The following is a 24,405-nucleotide window of genomic DNA, read 5'->3' on the forward strand; positions in this document are numbered from 1 at the left end:
TTGGAATAAAATCTTTGTACAGTATGGGACGCTTGGCATTTGTCCTAAGTGTAAGTGATCTGATCCGCACTGGGAAAAGAAACAGTTTGCGAAATGGGTAGAATTATGAGATACGCGTTACATTTCAGCAAGAGAGAGTATCCAGGCCTTAGCTGGTGATGGAAGTCCGAGATGCCTTGGTTGATTTTTGAAGAAACCTTTATGTGAACTCCTCCCATTGCAGCTAGGTGAGCGCATTGTGGAAAATCCATGGAGTGAGGAGAGGTGGAGAACATATTTATGCCGGGATATTCCTATATAGGCTTCTTTGAGAAGAATCGATGCAGCTCTGATCCAAGTTGGAGGAGACGTGTCTAATATTACAGTCAAGACCGCTTTATTGGGACTATTGGTAGTATGAATTAAGGGGGTGGTGCCCCTGGAGTTGGTATTAAGCAGCAGTCTCTGTGCCCAGGAAATTTGGGACTTTCTTTATATCACAAACAGAATGAAGATGGAAGTTTGGGGCAATTCCACCAAACATGAGTGTGGGGGTTCCCTTTCCACCACAATGTCGCCAGCACTGCATGTGGTCAGAAAACGTGCACTTATTACTTTCATTATTTCCCAGAAGCCACCTTTGCTAAAGTAGCCAATCAGCTACTCAATGTTGGAGTCAAAGGTCACTACCCCATCTTTAAGCTACCCAAGTGCAGCAAATCTGTATCCTGGGGAGACTCTTGTTCTTGCAGACTCCTGGATCTCTCCCTGTGACTGGCCCTATATATTTCTTCCTCCTACAAAAATCTGTTCCCCTTCTTATCACTGAATAACATTCCAAACTCTCCAGTTCCCCAAGCCGGGGAGGAATAATTTTAGCCTCTCCGCTCCCAGTTACATCATGCACCAACAACGGTCTGCCTCCAGATTACATCTAGTATCAATGCAGGACAGTGATATAGTTTGCGGAATGCTCTAATCCAGGAATGGGGAACCTTCAGTGCTCCAGCTGTTGTGAAACTACACATCCCAGCATACCCTGCTACAGTTTTGCTATTTAGCCATGCTAAATCTGCTGCAGGGCATGCTGGGATATGTAGTGCAACAACAGCTGGAGGGCCGAAGGTTCCCCATCCCTGCTCTAATCCTATTCCAGCTAGACTGTTGCCCCACTCACTTTTAGGGACCTTTATAAATGCATACTCCGAGTGATCTGGGCATGATATTAGCTCCCAGAATGCATTGCAATATACATTATACGAAGCAGGGTTATGTTATTTTAGATCTACAATGTCTAGGTCTAGAGTCATATGGTCGACAGGGGCAAGACCGACATGCGTTTTCAAGGTTTTTGGTGTCTGTGTCGACATGGACATCGTCTAAGTGTATTGCGTCCGCTCTCCATGCTTTGGGCTTGCAACACTATTATATTCTCCTCTGACAACGTGGATGGTAGGGTATGAAATACCGCCTGTCGGCAGAAAATGTTGTAATAATTAGCATGTCGACCTTTCGGCCCTGTCAACCAATAGTGGCTGACCTTATGACGGTTGACCTAGAGTAAATCTGTCATGAGTCCGGATACCACCAAGGAGATATATGAATAAACAGTCGCAGGGGCAAGGGCCCCAAAATGCGTGTGACCATTGCCAGGGAGGGTCCAAGAATAAACATTTTCTAGCTAGATTTGAAGTCATAGGCCAGTGGTGTGCCATGGGGTGCCTCAGAGTTCTTGCAGGGGTGCGTCGTGGTTGGTGGTCCAGGACCAATTCAAATTATTCATGGTCAATCTAAAAGGAAAAACTAGTGCTTTTTGGCTGCAAATTAAAATAAATCATGTCCGTCACCACATAACTGAACATAAGGATGATATATAAACACACAACTGGTTTCTAACTTTCTCCAATTAAAAAACTTTTACCTAGGGGTGCCGTGAAAAAATTCTAATACTCTAGGACAAAAAAAAATAAAGTTTTGCCATAGTTTATTACTGGCTAATGCAGTGGTTCCCAAGCTTTGTTGAGTCTCTGCTTTGTTTTCACGGCACCCCCAGGCAGGCGTGGGCAACAGTTGTGCTGAACCCCGGTACAATGACGGGAGTGGCCAATGGGAGGGCCAGTGCTCACAATTCTGGAAAAAAAAGGCAGGTGCGGGCGATATCACACATTACCCAGCTCTCTGCAACAGGGGAGGGGTTAGTGGGACCCAGGCCCCTCCATTAGACCTGGGTCCTAGACCACCAAGGCACACTTTGGGAACCACTCGGCTTAAATCATCTTTGGATGGTGTTACCTGCATGGGCCAAGCTTGGGAATCCTATGGCCCTGGTTTGTACGAATGATAGCCTGTCGTTTTACAAAATCCGAATCCTCTATGGCAACATAAAACAATAGTTATTGGCCACAATCCTGGTTACTTGCCCATATGCACCATAATCACATAGTATACGGTGTGGCTGTGTAACCATGCCTGCAGTGGGAGTGCCAGGCTGTGGAACTGCACGTGACCGCTGTGTAAAGCCGCAGTTGATGAGTCTGGGTATAATGTCACAGATACAGAGAATCACTGTCGGCACAGCTGGGCTCATTTAACTGATAAGAGTCACAGAAATGGTAATTTGCGTAATAAGGAAGACTAAATGGTATAATTAATAGATTATACTCCGAACCGTACATGGTGGGAGTCATTATATTTTCTAGGTCACAGACTTGCTAAAGGCCAGTTATGCTAAACTTTTTTTCACTGACTTATATAAAGTGTCGGAACCTTTCCTAGCAGAGCGCAGTAAGGAGTGACGATAATACAGGTTTTGCCAATCCCGTTCGCAAACTGCCAACAGAATAACAACATGAACACGGCTAAGCGCTAAAGCGGAGTACGCACTAACAACTTTTTTAATGGTTTAGCAGATTACAATGGGGCGGAACTTCAAAAATCGTCCAGTGCGTACGGTCTGTCGCTGATGTGCCAGCAGCATACTCCGTCCGCCAACAAGAGCCATCGCTAGCGTCCTCAAGGCACACCCCTATAGCCCAGGTTTTAAACTCTTCCATGCCTGTGCACACAGATGGTATAAGCAAAACGACCGATGTACTAATTAAGTCACCTGCGCTTAAGCATGGATTTATTTAAACATATTTAAGAACACTTATCTAATTTATATCCTTAGAGAAGGGGTTCCCAAACTTTTTTGAATCGCGGCGCCCTAGAGTATCATAATTTAATTCACGGCACCTCTAGTCCAAAAGATTCTTATTGAGAAATTTGGAAAAAAAAATATATTAAATTACCAGAGCCCCCTGTAGGCTTCTTAAAAAAAAAAAAAAATTACAAGATTAAAAAACCGTAAGAAAACTGGAAAGCTACGGAAACACTTATAAACAGCGGCAGGGGGGAGCTGACCCATTAACATGTTTACTATCGACAAAAATGCTTGTAAAATGCACACAAATGCCAGTGGGAATGATTGTTTACAGATGGAAAACGTGCTATGCCACAAAAAATGATCCCTCTTCAATTATATCCCAGTCTCGGCGACCATTCTTTTTTTTTTTTTTTTAAGTGTGTTTATGCTACCTATACGGAAGGAAACTTCGGTACTGGTTTCCTAGCACAGCGCCCACTAAGCTAATTGCTTAGTGGGCTATTCTGCATAGGGAAATCGCATTGCATGGGCCATTTTAGTGCCGTGCGATGCGATTTTTTTTTAATGTAATTACTGCTCTGTGTGCCCCCCCCCACTATCCATGCCACCCTGAAGCGTGGCGAGCGGAGTGAGTGTCATACAATGATATTATTGTATAGCTAATGTAATGGCATCACACACCCTATAAAATCGCATGTGATTTTGCGGGAGGTGCGATGCGATGCCCTGGGGCAGTACCGAAGTACCGAAACTTCTATCATTCTCATTTAGCCACCATTAACGGAGGACAAAAGTCTGCTCTCATATTAAATCAAATCAAAATAGGATTGCAAACACCCTTTGAGTGCCAACTGAATTTGTCAAAATAGGTGTAATAAAAATTGCCAAGCAAACATCTGCATTCATCATAATGTTTCATACCTGTAATGCTACCTTATATAGAAATAATAATTTTTTTTTTTTTTTTTTACAATTTTTTTTTTTTATTTATATAACAAATGTGAGCGACACTGGAAATTTGTAGCGAATATTTTGCACATCTCTCACAGACGTTGGCACTCAAAGAGTTAAATCTCTCATCCTTGGACAAGAATTCGATGTAGCTATGCAAATGCTGGTATTCAGTGGGCTTCAGGCAACAAGAAAAGATTCACACTTTTCTCTGTAAGGAATAAAGTGATGAAGGTGTTAGCAGCATGATCTTGTCCATTAAAGAAGGAGTTTGTTTTGCAAACCAACCTGAATCACCCCCAAAGACCATCTGCTCCAACCACAACTTAGTTTTATTTCTGTGGGGCGAGACCATAAAATACTAATTTCATAAATTGAGTAGCTTCATGTACCTACCAGGCAGTGTAAACATTCAGTAAGCTATTGTCAGCCGTGGCGGAAGTTACAATGGATCAACTGCATAAACAATTTCTAGATGCAACAGGAGAAAACTTACAGCAGCCATAGAATTCAGCTCATCGATATAGAACTCAGGCCAACTTGTAGCACCTTTATTTTCTTCCTGGTCCTGAGGAGGGGGGAGACGAGAGGGACAAAAGAGAAATACATTAATATCCTGCAACCACTGTGTGTACACATATACATATATATTTCAGAGTTCCTTTGTTTCACATCCCACTTGAACGACCCTCTAGTACAGTGGTTCCCAACCCTGGTCCTCAAGTACCCCCAACAGTGCACGTTTTCCAGGTCACCCGGCAGGTGCACTCATTATTCAGATACATTTTAAAAGATCCACAGGTGGAGCCAATTATGTCACTTGTGATTCTGTGTGAAGACCTGAAAAACATGCACTGTTAAGGGTACTTGAGGACCAGTGTTGGAACCACTGCCCTAGTAAATGAATAGGAACATCACATTGTGGAATAAAGCTACATCTGCACCAGCATCTGTTTTAGGGGTGTATTGCATCCCGGGTCACGAATGTCGTGACCCTGGCCCGTTCTCGGCTCGCCCAACTGATATTCAGCAGGAGGAATTCAATGTCCCGCCTGCCGAACGATGAAAAGGGGGCGTGGCCGCGAGAAACTGCCGTGGTTCGTTGAGATATGCCCGCGATCTCCACAAGCCATGGCCGTACTCAGGAAAACAGGTCCAACTGCTTTTAAAGTTGGGTCCGTTCTGCCGAGATGCCCGTTCAATGCTGTCAGGAAAGAAGGATTGAATAGGCACCCACCACTATTTCCCCCGGTGGAAATAGCGGCGGGGGGTTGAATACCCCCCATTAGTATCATTCCATTAACACTTTGAGCGCCAAATGAATTTGTCAAAATAGATGTGAAAATTGCCAAGCCAACATTTGTATTCATCATAATGACCTGTAATGTTACCTTATATAGGAAATATCATTATTTATCCACACACTTTTTTTTAAATTTGGCTTTATATAACAAATGAGAGCGACACAGATGTTGGCACTGAAAGGGTTAATAGTGACAAGAATCCTGTACGTTGTTTGTAGAATTTTTGCAGGTCAAAAAGTAAAACAACAAAACATCTTCGCCCCACATGCAAGCGGCTTTGCAACATTCTATTCTAGCTTTCTATTTATACAACAAATGGCGTTTAGATGAAACGATGACCTTGGAAGACGCGGAAACGAAAACCCAAGGATATTATCGTAATGAGCGGTCACAAATGGTTTACATTTGAATGTGTAATTATGTCAGTCTCCAAGTTTACTTCTTAAATCCAAAAAACGTATTACAAAGAAGCAAATATGGTCCCCACATTGTATGGAGTGATGGTCTGCTGGAATTGCAAGTCTTTGAGGAGAAATCAAACAAGTACTATGGAAATGTAGACGTTCCACATATGATGCTGCATTAAATGTTGTGTGCCAAGGTCAGTGAGGGTCTTCTGCGGCTGACAAACCCGAAATCCAGACAATAGGAAAATAAATAAAAAAACATCAAAAAAACTAATTTTGTTTTGTGTGGAGTTTAATTAGTCCATATATTTTATTTGGATTGATAGATATTGTAAAAAATGGGTTGGGATCATTTGGTCTAACGCATAATGGTCGACAGTCATCAGGTCGACACGATTAGATCGACACGGGAAAAGGTCGACAGGTCGTTCGTTCGACAATGTCTAAGTTGACACTCAAAAGGTCAACACAGGGGTTTTCAGTGTTTTTTACCTGAATGTCAACACAGTCGACATGGACACAGTTTAAAGTGCATTGCATCACTCGCTATGCGTCGGGCAATTTTATACTCCCACCACGCCCTGGTGAATGGTAGGGCATGAAATACCGCCTGTCGGCACATGTCGGCTCAAAAACAGTGAAAACCCCCATGTCGACATTTTGACTGTCGACCTAGACATTGTCCAACTAATAACCTTTCGACCAAGGACCATGTCAACCTTTTCCCATGTCGACCTAGATCCATGTCAACATTTTCCCATGTCGACCTAACGACGGACAACCATCATGCTGTAGACCAAATGAACGCATCCCGTAAAATATAATGTACATGATGTGAATGTTCTGTTTTGGGGTAACTACTGGGGTCCATGATGGTTTTAACAGTACTAGAAATCATAATTTGCTACCAAATACCCAAAAATCAGTCGCCCGGTCAAGTTGTTTAACTGTTTGATTTAACCCTTTGAGTGCCAAGTGAATTTATCAAAGGAAGTGTGAAAATTGGGCAGAAAACATTTTTAGTCATCATAATGACCTGCAATGGTTTACCTTATTTAGGAAATATATATATATATTTTAGACCACATTTTTTATTTGAATTCATATAACAAATGTGGGTGTAACTGGTATTTTTTGTATGTCGGCACTCAAAGGGTTAAATAACTTGGCAAAATGACTGTGTCTGTATTCCGGTGTGTTTTGGGGCAAATTGCCGGTTGTTTGCTCCCGTACATTACCAGATTTTAATTCCAACCAGCCAACTTGTTCATTGGCAAAACGAAGGTGGATATATTGGCAGGTTACAATTAAAGGTTGATTCGTATCCAACAGCACCTTGGCCAATACATAAAGTGTATGATCACAATTAGAACATTTTTTAGCTGCAGCTGTGGATCTTTAAAAAGTCTCAGACCGTAATGCCCACACATGTACACTAACTAGGAGATCTGGAAAACATGCACTGTTAGGGCTTCCTGAGGACTGGAGTTTGTATAACCTGATATCAGATCTAACGGAAGTATGTTCAAAGCACAAGTAACAAAGAAATGATCAAGTTTGGGGCATCCTTTATAAGTTAGTCCAGAACCCAATCTCCGTGTTTTATAATGAAAAGTCAATGTTCATTCTGCAGTTTCAGCATCTATTATGTACGGTTAGGAGGCGGTTATTTCTTTTATTAGGGTGACATAGTATTGAGTCCGTTTGATAACCCGACACAGGAAACAGAGGGTTGAACCACATGACAAAAACACTCCCAATACTTGCACCCCTAATCACAACCTCATGGGCGTAAGGTAGTAAATGGTTCTTTCTATAACTGGGAGACCTTGAATAACCATAGGGGTGTCAGTAAGCATCTCATGACTGTGCTTATAATTTAAAGGATTCAAAGTCTTTGATGTCCAATAAATGAGGGGGGGGTTCATGACAAGCCAAGGCGTGTCCATCACAGCAAAGAATTCTGGGAGATCAGATGGTCTGCAATGACTGGGTTCCACTAACAATTCCAGCGGATATGTCTCATGTTAACCAGTCCGCAGTTCAGGGGTGAACCGTCCAGAGTTTCCATTATAAGTGATGATTTGGACAGGATGCGGTTGTCTCTTGCAAACTTCATGTCCGTACAATGGATTCCAGCGTCTGAATCAATCACATGTGCACAGTAATTATTACTGGCAGCAATAGATGGGATGACTCATGGGTCTGCTTATCTTTATCTATTGAAATGTAGAGTAGTGCGATAGGATTTCACTCAAAGGCAAGTCCCCAGAAACAGCATAGAGGTCTAATGGGGTGTACGCACGGAGCGATCCTTGGTCAGTAATCCTTAGCGATCCTTAGGTTAGTAAAGATCTCTGTCACGGTGACAAATCTCCCTATAATATCTCTTGGTAAGAAAAGAGTTGCCAGGCAAGAATATTTTGACTAGATCGCTGGCTGTCTCCTATTCACTGCTGAGGGAGATATTCACCAGGCGATCTGCAGTGAATACCAACCAAGTATGTTTATTCTAGTATAGTCAAAATCGCCCATAGACAAAATCGCTGGTGCATTTAGTCAAATCGCAAGGTCAAAATCGCTTAGTTAAAGGCGCTCACTAGCAAATATCGCTCCATGTGTACACCCCTTAAGTCAGTGGTTTCCCAACTGTTTTTGAATCAGGGCACCCTAGAATAAATCAGAATTTTTTCACAGCACACCCAAGGCCAAAAAATGTTGGTACTTCTTTCCTAACACGGCGCCAATGGCATCATATACCATAAGTCTAAATATGGTATATGATGCGATGCGATTTTGTACAATAAAAAATCTTATCGCATCGTATGCCATAGAATGGCATACAATGCGATGGTATACAATTTTTTATTGTACAACCACCCTGATGGGTACTTACAATGTTAAATGGCCCCTCACTATCAACGCGAACCCGAAGCATGGCGAGCGCAGCGAGCCCGTGAGGGGCGGCGCTACGTGTCACCGGCTTTTTCATACCCCCACTATCCACGTCGGCGTGGAGTTGATTTTAGATAGTGTGGCGAGGGCAGCGAGGGGATGCGTAATACATGTAAAGTAATACACGTCCGCTCGCCACGCTTCGGGCTTGATGGCTCGCTACACTATCTAAAATCAACTCCACGCTGACATGGATAGTGGGGTTATGAAAAGGTCGGAGGACGCGTACCGCTGCCCCTCGCGGGCTTGTTGAGCTCGCCACGCTTCGAGTTCGCGTTGATAGTGGGGGTGCATTTAACATTTTAAGCACCCACTTGGGTGCTTATACAATGAAAAAATCGTATTGCATCGCATGCGGCTATATGGCATGCGATGCGATGCATAAGATGGAAGTCGTGGGTGCCGTGCTAGGAACAAGTACCAAAATTTATTTTTGTGAAGTTTAGAAAAAAATATATTAAATGAAGTAAATTGAATTTAAATGTCATCTGTGTGGTTGGTTGTGGGGAGAGAGACAGGATTCGCTTTGGTTTGTCCACATATTTTATGATGGGAACCTACAAGCACTGGTTTTGCCTATTACACTGACCAACTTGAATTTGACTTCTTTCTGGACCACCAACCAGAGGCACGCTTGCAAGTGTCCCAAGGCACCTCTGGGGGCCACAGCCAGGGACACTAGAGGGTGGCAGTTAGGAGCTTAAAAATTAACGTGTCACATACATTCTGTCCGAAGGATGACAGGGGTACAATGGTGACGCAAAGTTAAGGCAATGCAGGGTTAAATTGAACACACATTACAATTGGCAATTGCTCTATCGATGGTAAAGAATGATTGCACAAACTATAGATGGTGAACAATCAATGATTTGTGCCACTCAATGGCCACCACTGAAAGTTACTGGCTGGGCTGTGTGCCAAAACAAAAAACAGGGTGGGGCTTAGCATGTTCAGGAAAAGAGAAAAAAAAAAAACAATTTGGTTTCACTCTGCCATCGATGGCAGAGAATCATTGGCACGGTCACTGATGGCAAAATCAGCCATCGTTAGGCAGCATTGATTGGCAACTATCGATAGCCTATGGACATCCCGATCAAACATGTTTTCTCTATAATTTGAATCCTGGCTAATTAGTAGAGAATAATTACTGTGGGGGCTGACTGCAGAGGTTGAAAGACCACAGCTAATTACAGCAGAATGAACACAACAGCAAATAGTATTTCAGGAGGACGCACAATCTCTGATGCTATGGGAGGCAGTGACCAGGAGGAATGTGCTGCATGCAACAGGGGGCAAAGGGTCCTCGTACCTCTAGCCCCAATACGCCGTGCACTGTGAGGTACCTGGCGTGAGTGAGCTGCCAAATCCTTCCCAACCCCGCTAGCCTCCGGCATCTTTTTTGATGTTTATAAAAATGTGTGTCGAGTTGCGCTGCGATGTGACTAGAGCGCACCAAGAGACTGTTCTGATTAATTTGATACACTTGTATATTGTGTGTGACCAAATCTGTACATGATGCACATGAAAACTTGTATTCGAAAAACGCTGCGAATGCTACATCGTAGCGCTTTGTTTATGGATTCGGAGACTCAGACGCACACAGATTTACAAGTGTTACATGTAACATTGATCAGCAGCCTCCTAGCTGTATTACATTGGGACTATATAAGACATCCAACGCTAGCAGAGTCTAGCGGGACCTGGCGTGCCGAGAGGGGCTGTTTGGTGCGTCTGCGGAAATGATGTAGGAGGACAGAACTGTAGATCAGGGGGGACTTGAGGCAGTCAGCCATAGACAGAGGGGGTTAGTGAAAGTAGCAGAGGCCTCCCAAAGCACTGGCAAAGGGCACAAGGCGGCAAACTGCGTGGTGCCAAACGCTCCCCGAAAAGCAAGCTAAGTTTATGTATCCAAACTTGTCCAGGGCTTGGCGGACTAAAGCTCTGGTTATACAAAGAGTCCTGTTGGCTACAAAGTCAAAGCCATTGCATAATCTGCATCCTACCAAAAACAAGCAGGGCCTATTCGGAACATTCTATCTGTAGGGTTTACTTGTAAGTGTATTGACTGCCCTGCATGGAATGGAAATGCAGATTATTAGCATTCGAAAGACAAGCAACACTGGTAGAATAATTGGTTGAAACCGAAAAATAAACTTTTTTTTTCTGAATCAGAATGCTTGGTCTATGGATTCAACACACTTGCCGTGGAAACAATTAGAACTATCTACCAAACAGAAACACAGCCAGGTCAATGTCATCCCCATAAGAGTTAAATTTAAATTAAACGGTCATCGGTACAAGTTGCGTGCCCCTCCCCCTGTTGAAGGGTTACGCATGCAATGGAGGAATCGGGCCAGCCACACGTTACCCAGTCTACAGAGCGGTGCTCACCTTTTTCTTGCTGCAGTAAATCTGCCATTTCTTCTCAGCTGGGAGGGCAAACATGGCCTCGCGGTGCTTGTCTGAGAGGTCCAGCTCATCCTGAGAATACAGAAAATAAAAGCATTGATATTAATATACAGACTCCGCATCATCAATGTAACATCTGTCATCACACAAGCAATTTATTTATCCAAGCAAGATCGTTCTATTGAAGCATTACCCTGGGGGTATGAAGGTCAACAGCGAGCCATGCAAGGGAACGGATTCAGTATTGAATCCCAGCGGTCGGGATCCCGGCGTTCAGAATCCCGACGCCGGAATCCCGACAGCCGAAATGGACACCCACGGAGGGAGAATGTGTCGGCATTTCGGGCGGTGTGGGATTCAGACGTCGGGATTCTGAACGCCGGGATCCCGACCGCCGGGATTGTAACTGCATCCCAAGGGAACGCGGTACACCAATATGGTGACCATGTCGTCTTGCGTCGAAATTCATGACATTTTTTTGTTATTATTTTTTATTCATCGGCCCTAGGACTCATCGCCCCCACACCCCCTCCCCCCCCCCCACTCACTTTGCACAAGACACGGATTCCCTAATAACAGGACTGATTTCATAGGGACATTAATGAAGCACAAATGGCCGACGTGTAGTGGGAAATCCCTTTTGGTAGGTAATGAACCGTGGATTACGCACCACTCTGCTGTATTCTTTAGTGATACTTCAGTTTGTTAGTTGCATGTAATTGTGATTTACAATTATTCAAACACCTGTACCCAAATGTACTTTAAGAAGCTTCCAGCAAGGATGATAGAGTTGCTTTAGGCCAGTGAAATATCCAATGAGCTTGTTTGGGCTTTTAAAAATGTTTCGCTACCACTTAGGAATATTTCCCTAAAAAGGGAAACATTTGCATAAAACACACACACACACACACACTAATTCCAATGAAGTTACACAATCGCTGGTCACTTCTGGCTGAAAACTTAGGAGTAATGTTTGGACTATAGCTAAGGGTTGTGGGCACAACAAAAGCCTTGGCAGGCCAAATTTGGCGCAGGTGTCATCCATTTAAAACTTTGGGGCAGATTTATTAAGCCTTAACAAGAGATAAATGCAAGGGTGATAAGGAGAGATAAACGTCCAGCCAATCAGCTCCTTACTGACTTTTTTCAAACACAAGAAAGAAAGGGGATTTGAGACCGCGCTCGCTAAGAAAGCATGCAACAGGTGTAGTTAAAACATTTATTTTAGAAAAAATACATATAAAACTGAAAATAAAATATCAATAAAAAGATTGGGGGGTATCGCAAGTAAATATAGAGAGCAGGGATATTCACCCACAGTCCAGTCGTGATATTGTAGACACCCCTATTCTACAGACGCTCCACGCACTTAATATCCTGAAACCGGACCAGCCTCCAGAACCCATCTCCTTCCTTGAACCAAGTGGCAAAACCATCAAGCCCACCAGGTAGAGCACCCAACACCATCAGGAGCTCCCTGGTTAGGAGATCAACATCTCTCCTATTAAGGAAATCCAAGTGGCAATAACATCAAGCCCACCAGGTAGAGCACCCCTCAACATCAGGAGATATGGCTTGGAGACTAATATTCTTTCCAGCATACACCTTGCAATTGGCATTCCTATACAGGACAACTATCTGGAGGTAACCTAGGAACGGATACAGGACACTATCACGACTAGACTGTGGGTGAATATCCCTGCTCTCTATATTTACTTGCGATACCCCCCAATCTTTTTATTGATATTTTATATGTATTTTTCTAAAATAAATGTTTTAACTACACCTGTTGCATGCTTTCTTAGCGAGCGCGGTCTCAAATCCCCTTTCTTTCTTGTATACCATTTTCCTTGGGTCAGGCTTCCCAAGTCCTGAGACTGCAGCTCCAGCAAAACAACTCCACTCAGGCGCCCCTCGGGCCACTTTTAGTGACCGACCTTTCTTCCACATTTTTTCAAACACAGCCTGTAACATGGCAGTTAGCAGGTGACTGGCCGGACATTTATCTCTCCTTATCACCCTTTTGCATTTGTCTCTTGTTAAGGCTTAATACATCTACCCCTTTATTTGAAATACATAAAAAAAAAACACAGGGGTCTATTAACGAAGCCTTCGAGCGGGCGTGGCCAAACTGGTCCTTGAGATTTACCAACGACCCATGTTTTCCCAAATCACTAATTACTAACGGCCACATTTACAAACATGCTGCATTCATTCCTACTATAGATCCACAGGTTGCCTGACACACATTCTTGGAGGACAAGTTTGGCCGACCCCTTGCCTTAGAGACTGAGGGGTAGATGTATGAAGCGGTGATAAGGGAGGAGAAGTGAGCCAGAGGACAAGTGGCCCATGGCAACCAATCAGCTGCTCTGTATCATTTTAGATTATGCAAATTATAGATGTTACTTCAGTGCTGATTGGTTGCCATGGGCCACTTCTCCTCTGGCTCACATCTCCTCCCTTATCACTGCTTCATACATCTACCCCTGTGAGTGGAGAGAGATGAAGTACCAACCAATCCACTCCCAACTGTCATTTTTTTAAATTGAGTCTGCAACATGGCAGCCTGGAGCAGATTGGGCGATACTTTATCTCTCCAAGACTTCGTAAACAGACCGCATAATCTCTTTGGTCCCATTGAATGCCGGCTCCTATTAATCATATCTGCCAAGTGACACATTTACGAGTGTTAAAGACGTACATTGATTCCGCTGGGTACAGATCGCTATCGGCTATCTACAGAAAATCAGCATTCCTGACCGCACTGGCAGGAGGCTGCTCAGAGAAGTAACATTTTGGTATCACAGACCCGGAGTGCTGCGAGTCAGACTTTACACTTAGCAATAAGGAATGCTCTTTAAATGTACCATGTAATATGAAGCAAATGTTGCACGGCAGAACAGATTTCCTTTTATAGAGAGACTACGATATACATTGCACCGTATACATCTGGGTATCCGATCCCCGCACAGTGCCGGCTGCACGGCCTAAGTACACACTGAAATACTTTCTATGAAGCATGCTTAATGTAGAACCACCATGACCGGTAGCTGGCGCGTGGCCTCTTCAGCCCCATCCCCGAATATATATACCTTAGTATCCTTCATGGTAGAACAGCATTCAAAAGAGCAAATATGGGCTATTAAAAACAAAATCTAAAAGCACAAAAACAAAAATGACAAAGATTATTTTTCTCTAAAACTGCAGTATATATGGCTACCGCAACATCTGCAATCCCCACCTTGTTTCTCCATGATATATATTATTTCTAGAAGGTGATCTTTGGTGACGATCCCTTTTTCTCCCTTCATACTTAGCCAAAATATACCATTTAAGATTTAAGTTCTCCGGTTCTACGTTTTCATTTAGAATTGCACATTGTATTGTTTGTTTAACAATAAAAGTTGAAAATTGACTTTTGGCCCATTTGCGTGCGAAAGTTTTGCACGGGCCACCTAATATAGAATTTATTGAGCATTGAGACCCGTTCGGCAAAGCTTCCTGGTAGAGAGATGCTTCTTGGAATGGAATAGGAAGAGTTATTTTTGTTGTTCCTATACTGCTCACTTGGGCAGCATGTACGAAACCTTGGCGAGAGACCAATCGGCGTATAACTTCCATTTTACCAGCTGGGCTTGAGAAATGTCAGAGTGGATTGGTTGATATTTTTTTGCTCTGAGTCTCGATATCAACACCCTTCTAGCCTGAATCAAGGGGCACACTTTAGGGCAATACGGGTGTGGATTATTATTAGGTCAACAGTGTCTAGGTCTACAGATTAGGTCGACACATCAAATGTGTTGACATACACTAAGAGGACATTGCCAAAAGGTCGAAACAAGCATAAGGTTGGCAAGAAAACGTCTAAAATTTATATCTATGTCGACATGTGTCCCCAATTAGTGTAACGCATACCCTCGCAGGGTTCACATCACTCGCCACTTTACCATTGTCGATAGTAGTCAACTTGAATCGTAAATTATGAAGAAGTGCTTAGAAAGAAAATATTTGGGACAAACGCATGTAGACCTTTGGCATGATGGCATTCTGCTTGTGTCAATCTTTTGTCAATGTTTACCTCATATATGTGGATCAATTGCCAGTCAATCAATAGTGGTCAACTTATTGACTATTGTTCTAGACACTGTTGACCTAACAACCGCAACAAGGCAATATATAGGCTGACTCAGTCATGCCTGTGAGTCCCCGCCCTATTTTTAAAAGCGGCAGTCATTCAGAAGGCAAAAGATGGAAGTACAAAATCAGACATATGTAACAACGGGCAGATGTATTAAGCCTGGTGAAGTGATGATTAAGTGGGAGGTGATAATGTTCTAAAAAAAAAAAAATCAGCTGGGTTTGAGGAGAGTTAGAAGTTGTTTGACTAACCCAACAGTCAGAATTCAATGTTTCGACTGTTGGAAAGTCCATGGATTTGACAATTCACTCCCATTTCCGACAGTTTCAGCCATCAATGCCGTCGGAAACGGCAGCATTGAATAGGTGAGTGCCGATATTTTGACCCTATGGGAAATATTGGCACAGATTCAATACCGCCCTTAATACATATGCCCCAATGTGTGTTGTTTTTTTTTGGGGGGGGGGGGTTAAATACCTAACCCTTGAAATGAATGAACGAGGCTGGTCTATAGTGATGGCTGACAGGATTTGAAAGTGATGTCACATGTGCATTTCCACAATGAACATAGTATGTCATTTTTGCAAATAGGTTCAGCTAACAAAATGGCTGCCTTCCTCGATGATCATAGTGAATGGACAGGAGAGTGTCTTCTAATGAACACTGGCTATCCAATCCGACTAATCTTATGTATGTAGGCGATGGTACACTATAAAACCTTGAAAGGATCTATTTTTGGTTTTATTCATGATTTTTTTTTTAAACAGGAGAATCTATGAACACCCAAAATCTTTGAAGCAATCTAATTTCCCAGCTGTATGCTTCCCTCGCACATGGCAGGTAAACATGAAACAGACTGCTCTTAATATTTGATTACCTGCACCGAGTTCTGTAGCGGCTCGTCTTTCATGGCCATATAAATTAGCAGCAGATGCTTGGGTGCTAAGCTGTCCTTTTGAAGTAAGAATAACACCATCGTCCGCTCTTTTTAAGCCAAGAGGATAGATATAAATCAACATCAAACAAATCTATATACAACCAAACTTCACCAGTTCATATTAAAAGCCGAAAGTTGACAAATGTCCTGCTTGTTAGTGCCTCCAGTGCAACTTTATACCCTAAGCCGCGTAATTATTCAAAAAGAAAAAACATTCAAATTGCAAAGGGCTTAAGACAGCATTAAATTGTTTGGATGGAAGTGAATCCAATATATAATCTTTTGACAGCCAAAAACCAACAAATAAAAAAAAAAAGTTCCCATAATTTAATTTTAAAGCGGAAAATAGTTGTGAAAACAATGTATGATTTTTCTCAATAATACAAAAGATATTGTCCCTTTAACGCTTTGTACAAAACACCTATATCCCCTTTGAGTGACAAATCTGAGATGTGCTAAAATCAGGGCTTGACAATTTTTTTTAAAATCTAGGAGCCAGAAAAAAAAATAGTGACAGTTTGTGCCAAAAAGTAACACCATAATGCCTATTACACATGTCACATACCCATTACACATACCCACATGCCACAATGCCCATTGCACATTATGCCACACACTGAAAAACCTTTTGCATACTATACCACACACACACACACACACACACAATAATGCCCATTACATATACCAAACACACCGTAATGCCCATGGCATATTATGCCACAGTGCTGCTTACCCACATGCTCATTGCTATGGGTTTGTGGGTTGATGCCAGGCAGGGGCAGACTGAGAAAAAAATGACAGGGGGGGGGGGCTCTGTTCTCTGGAGCCTCTGCGTAAGCAGCGGGTCCCAGTGGCTGGTTATCCTATCAGCACTTACAGCAGCCTCGGGTGCCCCTGTTAAAACAAAGACACATAAGCAGATGGCCCTGCGGTGGGTTATAATGTTCAATACAACAGCCAGCATAGCGGCAGCCCGGTGCACAGCTCTCCCGGCTGCCGCTGTATCAGAGCAGGTCAGCAGAGCGCCTATTTCAAAGCTCAAGCACGGAGCTGCAGTGGTAGCTCCCGATTAGCTCGTGTAATAGGCGGACCTGCTGATGCAGCGGCAGCCGGGAGAGTTCTGCACCGCTCTGTCGTGCTGCCGCCGTGCTGGCTGTTATATTGAACATAATAACCCACTGTGGCTCCATCTTTTTACGTGTCTGAAACGGGCACCCAAGGCTGCTGTAAGTGCTGATAGGAAACCCAGCAATGGGGACCCGCTGCTTACAGAGACGCTGCTGCCAGCTCCCTGCCTCTCCCTGTCCATCTCCCGGCAGCCGGGAGAGTTGATAACTGCTCTGCTCGCTGCTGCGCTGCCCGCTGCGGTCAAGCCACCACTCTGCCCGGGGGTTCTGCTTCTTGGCAATTCTGGTCGCCAGGAAAATGAATCTGGTCACCATGGTGACCTGGCCCCCGGGTTTTGTCGAGCCCTGCCCTAAATAGCCACAAAAACTGCCAGCGGCGCGCACATTTGTTATATAAATTCAAATAAATAATTTTTTTTTGTACACAAAAGATGGGTGAAATTTAATAGGATGAGAGCAATCAAACTGGTTTGCAGTGTAAATGATTACCACTTTAAAAAAAAAAAAAATTTTAAATGGAGATTTCTTACCAAATCTCTCAATTTCTAAATCTCTCATCCTATTATTATAAAAGTGCGCTAACTGGGGGCATAGATTTTGGTGTATGGTTTCATTAACCAGTTAGAAAATGAAGAGTCTGCAAAACGGTTTTCATGTGGAGTATGGGCGTTGGAGAGTAGACCACCATTCTTTCCATATGCGCCAACATTTCCGGTAGAAGGACATTTTCTTTCTCTCCGTTGTAACTGCTTACTCAATCATTGTGAAATTGCAGATGATGGCACGACTGAAGGTTGTAGAATAAGCGCAATTTATTGTGTTCTCCGATAGAACGGCATGTAGATTTTATACACTGTAAGTATTCATATTCTGCCAGTTAGGAGTCACCAAACTACAATTATTGATGATAGGTCAATCGCATTTGACATGCTTTAGGTCAACTGGTAAAAAAGGTTGACATGTAAAAGAGACAGTTTAAAGTCAACATGTTGACATGACTATGATCGACACAAGTTTTGAAAACGTATTTTCAATTTTCTTTTTCATTATTTACCATCCATGTGGAGTATGTTTAGGAATGGTAACCTATCTGGAAGAGTAAGTGAAGTGAGCACCCAGAAAAAAATAAAAAGCGGTCAACAATTTTGTGTGTTGACCATTTGCATGTCCCTTTGTGACGGTGCCGACCTTTTGTGTAGGTGGACCTTTTCAGGTGTGTACCTTTTTACACATTGACCTGTCAACTTCTAGCATGTTGACCATATGGGCCAATTTATGGTTGACCCATTGATGCACACGCCTTTATAACAGGAAATGCTGTATCATGAACTAAAGAGTTCACACGACAAAATGCAGCTGGGTGGAGACGTATCGCACATCCCATATGCTGTATTGCGCATGTGAGTTATTTTCTAGTGGACAATGAATGTGTAATGCATACTGAAAAGGATGTGTGACTTAAGGTCTCCTTCCTCCGATACATCTCTAGGCTTCCTATCCATGTCAGTGCTCTATGGTGGCTGCTTCCTGTGAACAGACACAATGAACACTTCCTCCGCCAAGTCATCTTCTTCCAACTCATTTTCAGAGACCTCCTTCAACGAATGCACAGTGCACTTTATGGAGTGTGGATTGTGTGTGTGTTCGCATCTTATGGAGAAGCCCAGAGAGGAAATGATAACATCCAGTTTGGGGGGCAGGGAAAGGACTGCGATTACACATAGCCCTGTCCCAACTCAAGTGAAATACCATGATTTGCTGGCCTACAAAGAGGGGGCATGGCCAAAATGGTGTGATTTGTATATTTTTGCACCCCCCACCCAAATGCTGCTAATTGCAGTATTTGATGGATACAGGGATCTAGGTAGGATACAGAGCCCTTGCCAACCATTCTGGGGTGCTGGAAGGGCCACCCAATATGAAAAAGCCTTCCAGACATTTCAGGAGGGCAGTCAAGTAATGTACACCAGGGCCGGATTATAGGCAGGGCAACAGCGGCTGTTGTCCAGGGCCCCCTACACACTGTCCCTGCAGCAATCCCTAATGCCCGGCACCCCCCAGGTGTAGCTTCCCACTGTGATCAACCTGGACATGCGTATATGCGACTGGCAATGGCAGGCAAATAATGCAGATCTGATCGCCGCACGCACTCGTCCTTGTTGAAATTACAGTGGGTGCTGCACACAGCTGTATTGACCCTGTCATTCTGTATCCACATTACTGTTTGGCGTTACGCAATGCATCAGCAAGAATGTACCCCCCATGGAAATGATCATTAAACCCCCCCATTGGCAACGATCATGTAGGTAAGCAGCACTTATGTGGCATAATATGCGATAGGCATTACGGTGCGTGGCAGAATACGTAATGGGCATTATGGCGTATGGTATAATGTGTAATGGGCCTTAAGCTGTGTGGTAAATTCAGTCCTGTAAATGTCTTGGCTGAGGTTTAAACTTGAAAGTGCTTTTACACAGAGTACATAGAGGAAACCCAGGCCTGCAGACCTGTCAAGTCCTTTGCTCTGCAGTGTGAGGCAGGGTCTGGCCTACGTACAGTCTATGTATACTGCTTTATCAGCACAAGATCGCAGACAGACATTACAGCATTTACATTGTAAGAGATTGTTCAGCGTCTGCAGTCAGCATATAATTAGGAGTTTCTGAATAATGTTACATGAAAACAGTTCTACATCTAGCGCAACACCGTAATATACTTATACTATCCAGGAATATATATATGTGTACACCAGACTACCTGGAGAGCACAGTGTGTATATATATATATATATATATATACGATTACATGTGCAGAAGCAGCCAAAACGGCTTTACAGCTAAAAATTACATGTTTATAGTGTAAATAATGATTCCATAGTATGCAAGACCATTCAGCGGCCAATTACACCGTGTCCTCGTCCAGGTACTGTGCCGGACAGACTGAATCTGACAAATCATAGTGGTCTGGTTTTGTGGGGTGGTTCAGAAACCATTGTTTGCCCATGTCAGTATTGGATGTATAGAAGCTTTGCCCTCTGACCCCTGTATGCGCAGGTTAATGCGCAGTGGCCTCTTTCACACATTCATACTGATGCTCCGGGGTGCACTGTCCAAAACAGAGGAACTGGCATTTAACTCCAACACCACCAGTGTGTGTGTGCATAGGTGGCAGGGGTACTGGGTTGTAAGCTCCGTTAGGGGACAGACCCTGTGAATAAATGCTCTCTGTGCAGCAGTCCAACACATGTTGGGGCTACATCAGAACGAAGGAGTCTATTCACGAAGCGGTAAGAAGGGAATCGGTGGAAAAGTTGCCCAATTAGCCATGTATCATTTTATAGAATGTGCTTAATAAAAAGGTTACCGGAAAATCGAAATGGTTACCATGGGCAACGTCTCCGCTGGCTTACTTCTCCACTCTTATAATAATCTTAACAAAAAAAACCACTATTTTCAGGCATATGGGAGGGAGTTAAAGGAAACTTAAAAAAAAAAAAAAAAATAAATGCATGCGGAGCGTATTCACCAGGTCAGAGATGGCTGATGCCGTACAGGTGACTGGGGGCATTTGACACCTGCTCCACTCACTTCACATCAGCTGAGCTAGAGAGATGCAGGGTTAGATGAAGCGGGGATCCCGTGAGCCGCAACGTCTGCAAGATCTATGCACTGTATACAGATTACATAAACAGTGTTTAGTAGGAGTATACATAGGGCCTGATTCAGACCAGCTCACTAGACTGCGTATACTTGCAGCCTATCAAAACAATGCATCAGCCCACATTGGACTTCGTTACCCAGCTCCGCTAGAGGATTGCAGTCCCTTGGGATAGCATTGCAGCAGTGGTCCTCAGAGTATTACGGCAGTGAGTCTGGCTGGTGTATTTGTAATCCATATGGTGGGTGGAAGCAGATGATAGGTCTCCAGACCACTTTGAAAGCGGTAGAACAAAGTCAGCAACAATATGAAGCCAATTGGAAGAGCAACAGTTGGCGATATCCCATGATAAGCATTGCGGAAGCTTTCATTTGTCGGTGGGCTCCCAATGTTTATCTGTAACCTGCACGCTCCCATGACATACAGGACGGGGGTCTCTCTGCTGCCACACCCTACCCTCATATGTTTTGCTGGATACTCCCCCTCCCCAGCGGGACACGGTCATCTGTGGAGCCTATGAAGGTCAAAATACATTAGATGGACCACTGAAGGCCAACAGGGCTTAGGTAGACACCTGAAATAGGTCGACATGTCTAAAGATGGTGTCCATGTTGACTGTTGACATTCGGGACAAAAAAAAAAAAAAACTCTCATGACTTTTGACTGTTGACTTTCCCGTTGTCGACCTTTCCGACACTGTCAACCTTAGCCATGTCGAACCAAGCCCTCTCGACCTTCTGTGGTCAATCTAACACAAGTTGACAGTCATTGAGTCGAACCTATGACCTAGACCCTCCCCCAGCTGCATAAAGCGGAACAGTCACCAATTCACCAGCACACATCCAATCTCTTCCGTCACACGCTGAAGATAAACGGTGACGGTAAATACAAAGGGTGTAAATGTAAAACAAACACGGACTGAACGAGATCCGTTTACACGACAACACTTTAAAAGCTTTTTTTTTTTTATGTCATGCAAACAGAAAGACCTTGCCCTGTATTATGTGGCTGTGTAATGTTACAGGATGCAGCACCAGGACACTCGTCCCGGGGAAGGAAGCGTAAGCTCCGTGCCCAGCCCCCTTGGATCAATTCCAAACATTCAGTTTGTACAACACAGACTCCTCCACTTAGCAGATCCTGGTGTAACGTATTATGTGACAAACCAGTGCGCAGAAGATATGCCGGCCTTTACCTTGGATCATTATAAATCAAAACGATGCCTTTTTTTTTAATTTATTTAAAGGTTTAACTAAAAGACTATAAAATACTTTACTATGCATTATAATGGAGTTGACAGAATTGGTTTACATTAACCCTTTGTCAGATACTGCTGCAAATTTGCTACACTATCTCTCTATAAATCTAATTTACATTTGTACAGATGGAGCGCCTCTCTTTCAGCGCTGGGGATCGCCAGAATGTCCCCGCCGGCGGAGAGTTGCTCCATCTGACTGGTCACACGCACACGCGTCCCAGCCTCTCGACGGTGGCGCGGCAGGGTGAGGGGGACCAGCGGGGAGCTCCATTGCCACGGGGCGCGCAAGCATCTCGTGCGCTCCCTGGCGGAAGCTGGCGGCCAGCGATAGTTTTGCCAGCCCCTGCAAAGACAAGGCCGGCTCCATCTGTATCTCACTATAAAACACTTGAAGGTACTTGTTTCCTAGCATGGCGCCCACTAAGCTAATTGCACGGGTTAATTGCTTAGTGGGCTATTCTGCGTAGTGAAATCGCATCGCATCGCATGGGCCATTTTAGTGCCATGCGGTGCGATGCGATTTTTTAATGTAACTTATTCACTGCTCTACAATAATATTATTATATGATAGACCAAGAGGTTTTAGGCAAAACCCAAGCGTGGCGAGCGGCAGCGGAATGCGTCCTCCGACGTTTTCATAACCCCACTATCCACGTCGGCATGGAGTCGATTTTATATAGTGTGGCGAGCGCAGCAATCCCGAAGCGTGTCGAGCCCCGCGAGGGGACGTGTAATACATGTAAAGTAATCCGCATCCTCTCGCCACACTATATAAAAATATCAACTCCAAGCTGACGTGGATAGTGGGGGTATACTTCGGCGTGGCTTGGATAGTGTGTGTGTGTGTGTGTGTGTGTGTGTGTGTGTGTGGGGGGGGGGGGGTGCCTAAAACCTCTTGGTATGCCACACAATCATATTATTGTAGAGCAGTGAATAAATTACATTAAAAAAAAATTGCATCACACGGCACTAAAATGGCCGACGCGATGCGATTTCATTATGTTAGCATACGTAGAAAATCTGGGCGCCGTGCTAGGAAACAAGTACCCACTTGAAACGCAGACAGTTAACGGTTTCATGTTGTGGACTATTTGCACAGAGCAATACTACGCGATTAGTTCACAAAACGGCCAGCAGCGTCGCTGACAACCATAAACAAACAAAAAAACCTTGTTATACAGTGACGTGTCCGCGTGTCGTTATGAAGATTATTCAAGTATTTTAAACGGTAGAAAAAATATTAAGCTATAGTAACTTGAGCTCTTCTTCATGTACAGTATATATAATCAATTTATACAGATGAAAACCAATTATGTTGGATATTCATTTTAAGCTTTGTAGCAAATGCTTTTATTTTAGTTTTTTTGACTATAGGCAATATACTGCAAAATGCATGTGCTTGATGGGTGCCGATTTTCCCAGGAGAAGAGGTAGACCGGGTGAATTTGCAAAAGGCCTTGAAACTAAAAAGACACTAAAAAGGTCCAACCGCTTATGTTCCACCAGTCAACATTCGCACGGACCAAGCAAGCCAATGGACCATATACAGATGGAGTCACCCTCGTTAAGGGGAGGTCTGGCGTTCGGATCACCAACCGCCAGCCCCCATCTGCCGCCAGAATAGGACATGCGTGCACAAGCTGCTCACGAGTCCCCTTCCCGTCCGGATTTAAAATTACAGATCCGTTTGGTCCACCCCCAAAAACACACACACACACACACACACACACACACACACACACACACACACACACACACACACACACACACACACACACACACACAAGCAAATGGAAAACAAGTAGTCTAGATGCCAGGGCCACTTACCACCAGTTCAGCAAACATGGCATCAAGTTCCTCCAACGGAGGCACGGGCAACGCCGGCTCCATTGTTTGCAGGGCAAAATTGCTGTCATTGCGTAACCGGTATGTGATCTCCGGATGGTCGTTGCTCCGGAAGCAGCAGAATATGAAGGAGATCCCACGGTTACTCCTCTTCCTCGGAGCCATGGCTGCGAGTCTAGAAATCAATTTCTACCCAAGAAATCCTAGAAAACAATTAAGTAGATGCATTAGAATTGTAAAACTAATTCATATATTATCAATTCTGCTGCACACAATGCAAAAAAGTATTT

At 43.8% G+C, this 24,405-nt stretch overlaps 1 protein-coding gene across 5 annotated transcripts in view; it reads right to left on the reverse strand.

The window, feature by feature from the left end:
* DAAM1 (dishevelled associated activator of morphogenesis 1) overlaps nucleotides 1-24,405 on the reverse strand; it is a 149,259-nt gene that overhangs the window by 59,761 nt on the left and 65,093 nt on the right. For all 5 annotated transcript variants that reach the window (XM_083165967.1, XM_083165968.1, XM_083165969.1 and 2 more), the window contains exons 2-4: nucleotides 24,098-24,318; nucleotides 11,133-11,222; nucleotides 4,572-4,643 (exon numbers count right to left, since the gene is read on the reverse strand). In XM_083165967.1, the coding sequence (XP_083022093.1) occupies nucleotides 4,572-4,643; nucleotides 11,133-11,222; nucleotides 24,098-24,280 (345 nt within the window). In that variant the 5' untranslated portion in view covers nucleotides 24,281-24,318. The remainder of the gene's footprint in view (nucleotides 1-4,571; nucleotides 4,644-11,132; nucleotides 11,223-24,097; nucleotides 24,319-24,405) is intronic.

This window comes from Crinia signifera, chromosome 12 (assembly GCF_055691185.1).
Source record: "Crinia signifera chromosome 12, ASM5569118v1, whole genome shotgun sequence".
Classification (NCBI taxonomy): domain Eukaryota; kingdom Metazoa; phylum Chordata; class Amphibia; order Anura; family Myobatrachidae; genus Crinia; species Crinia signifera.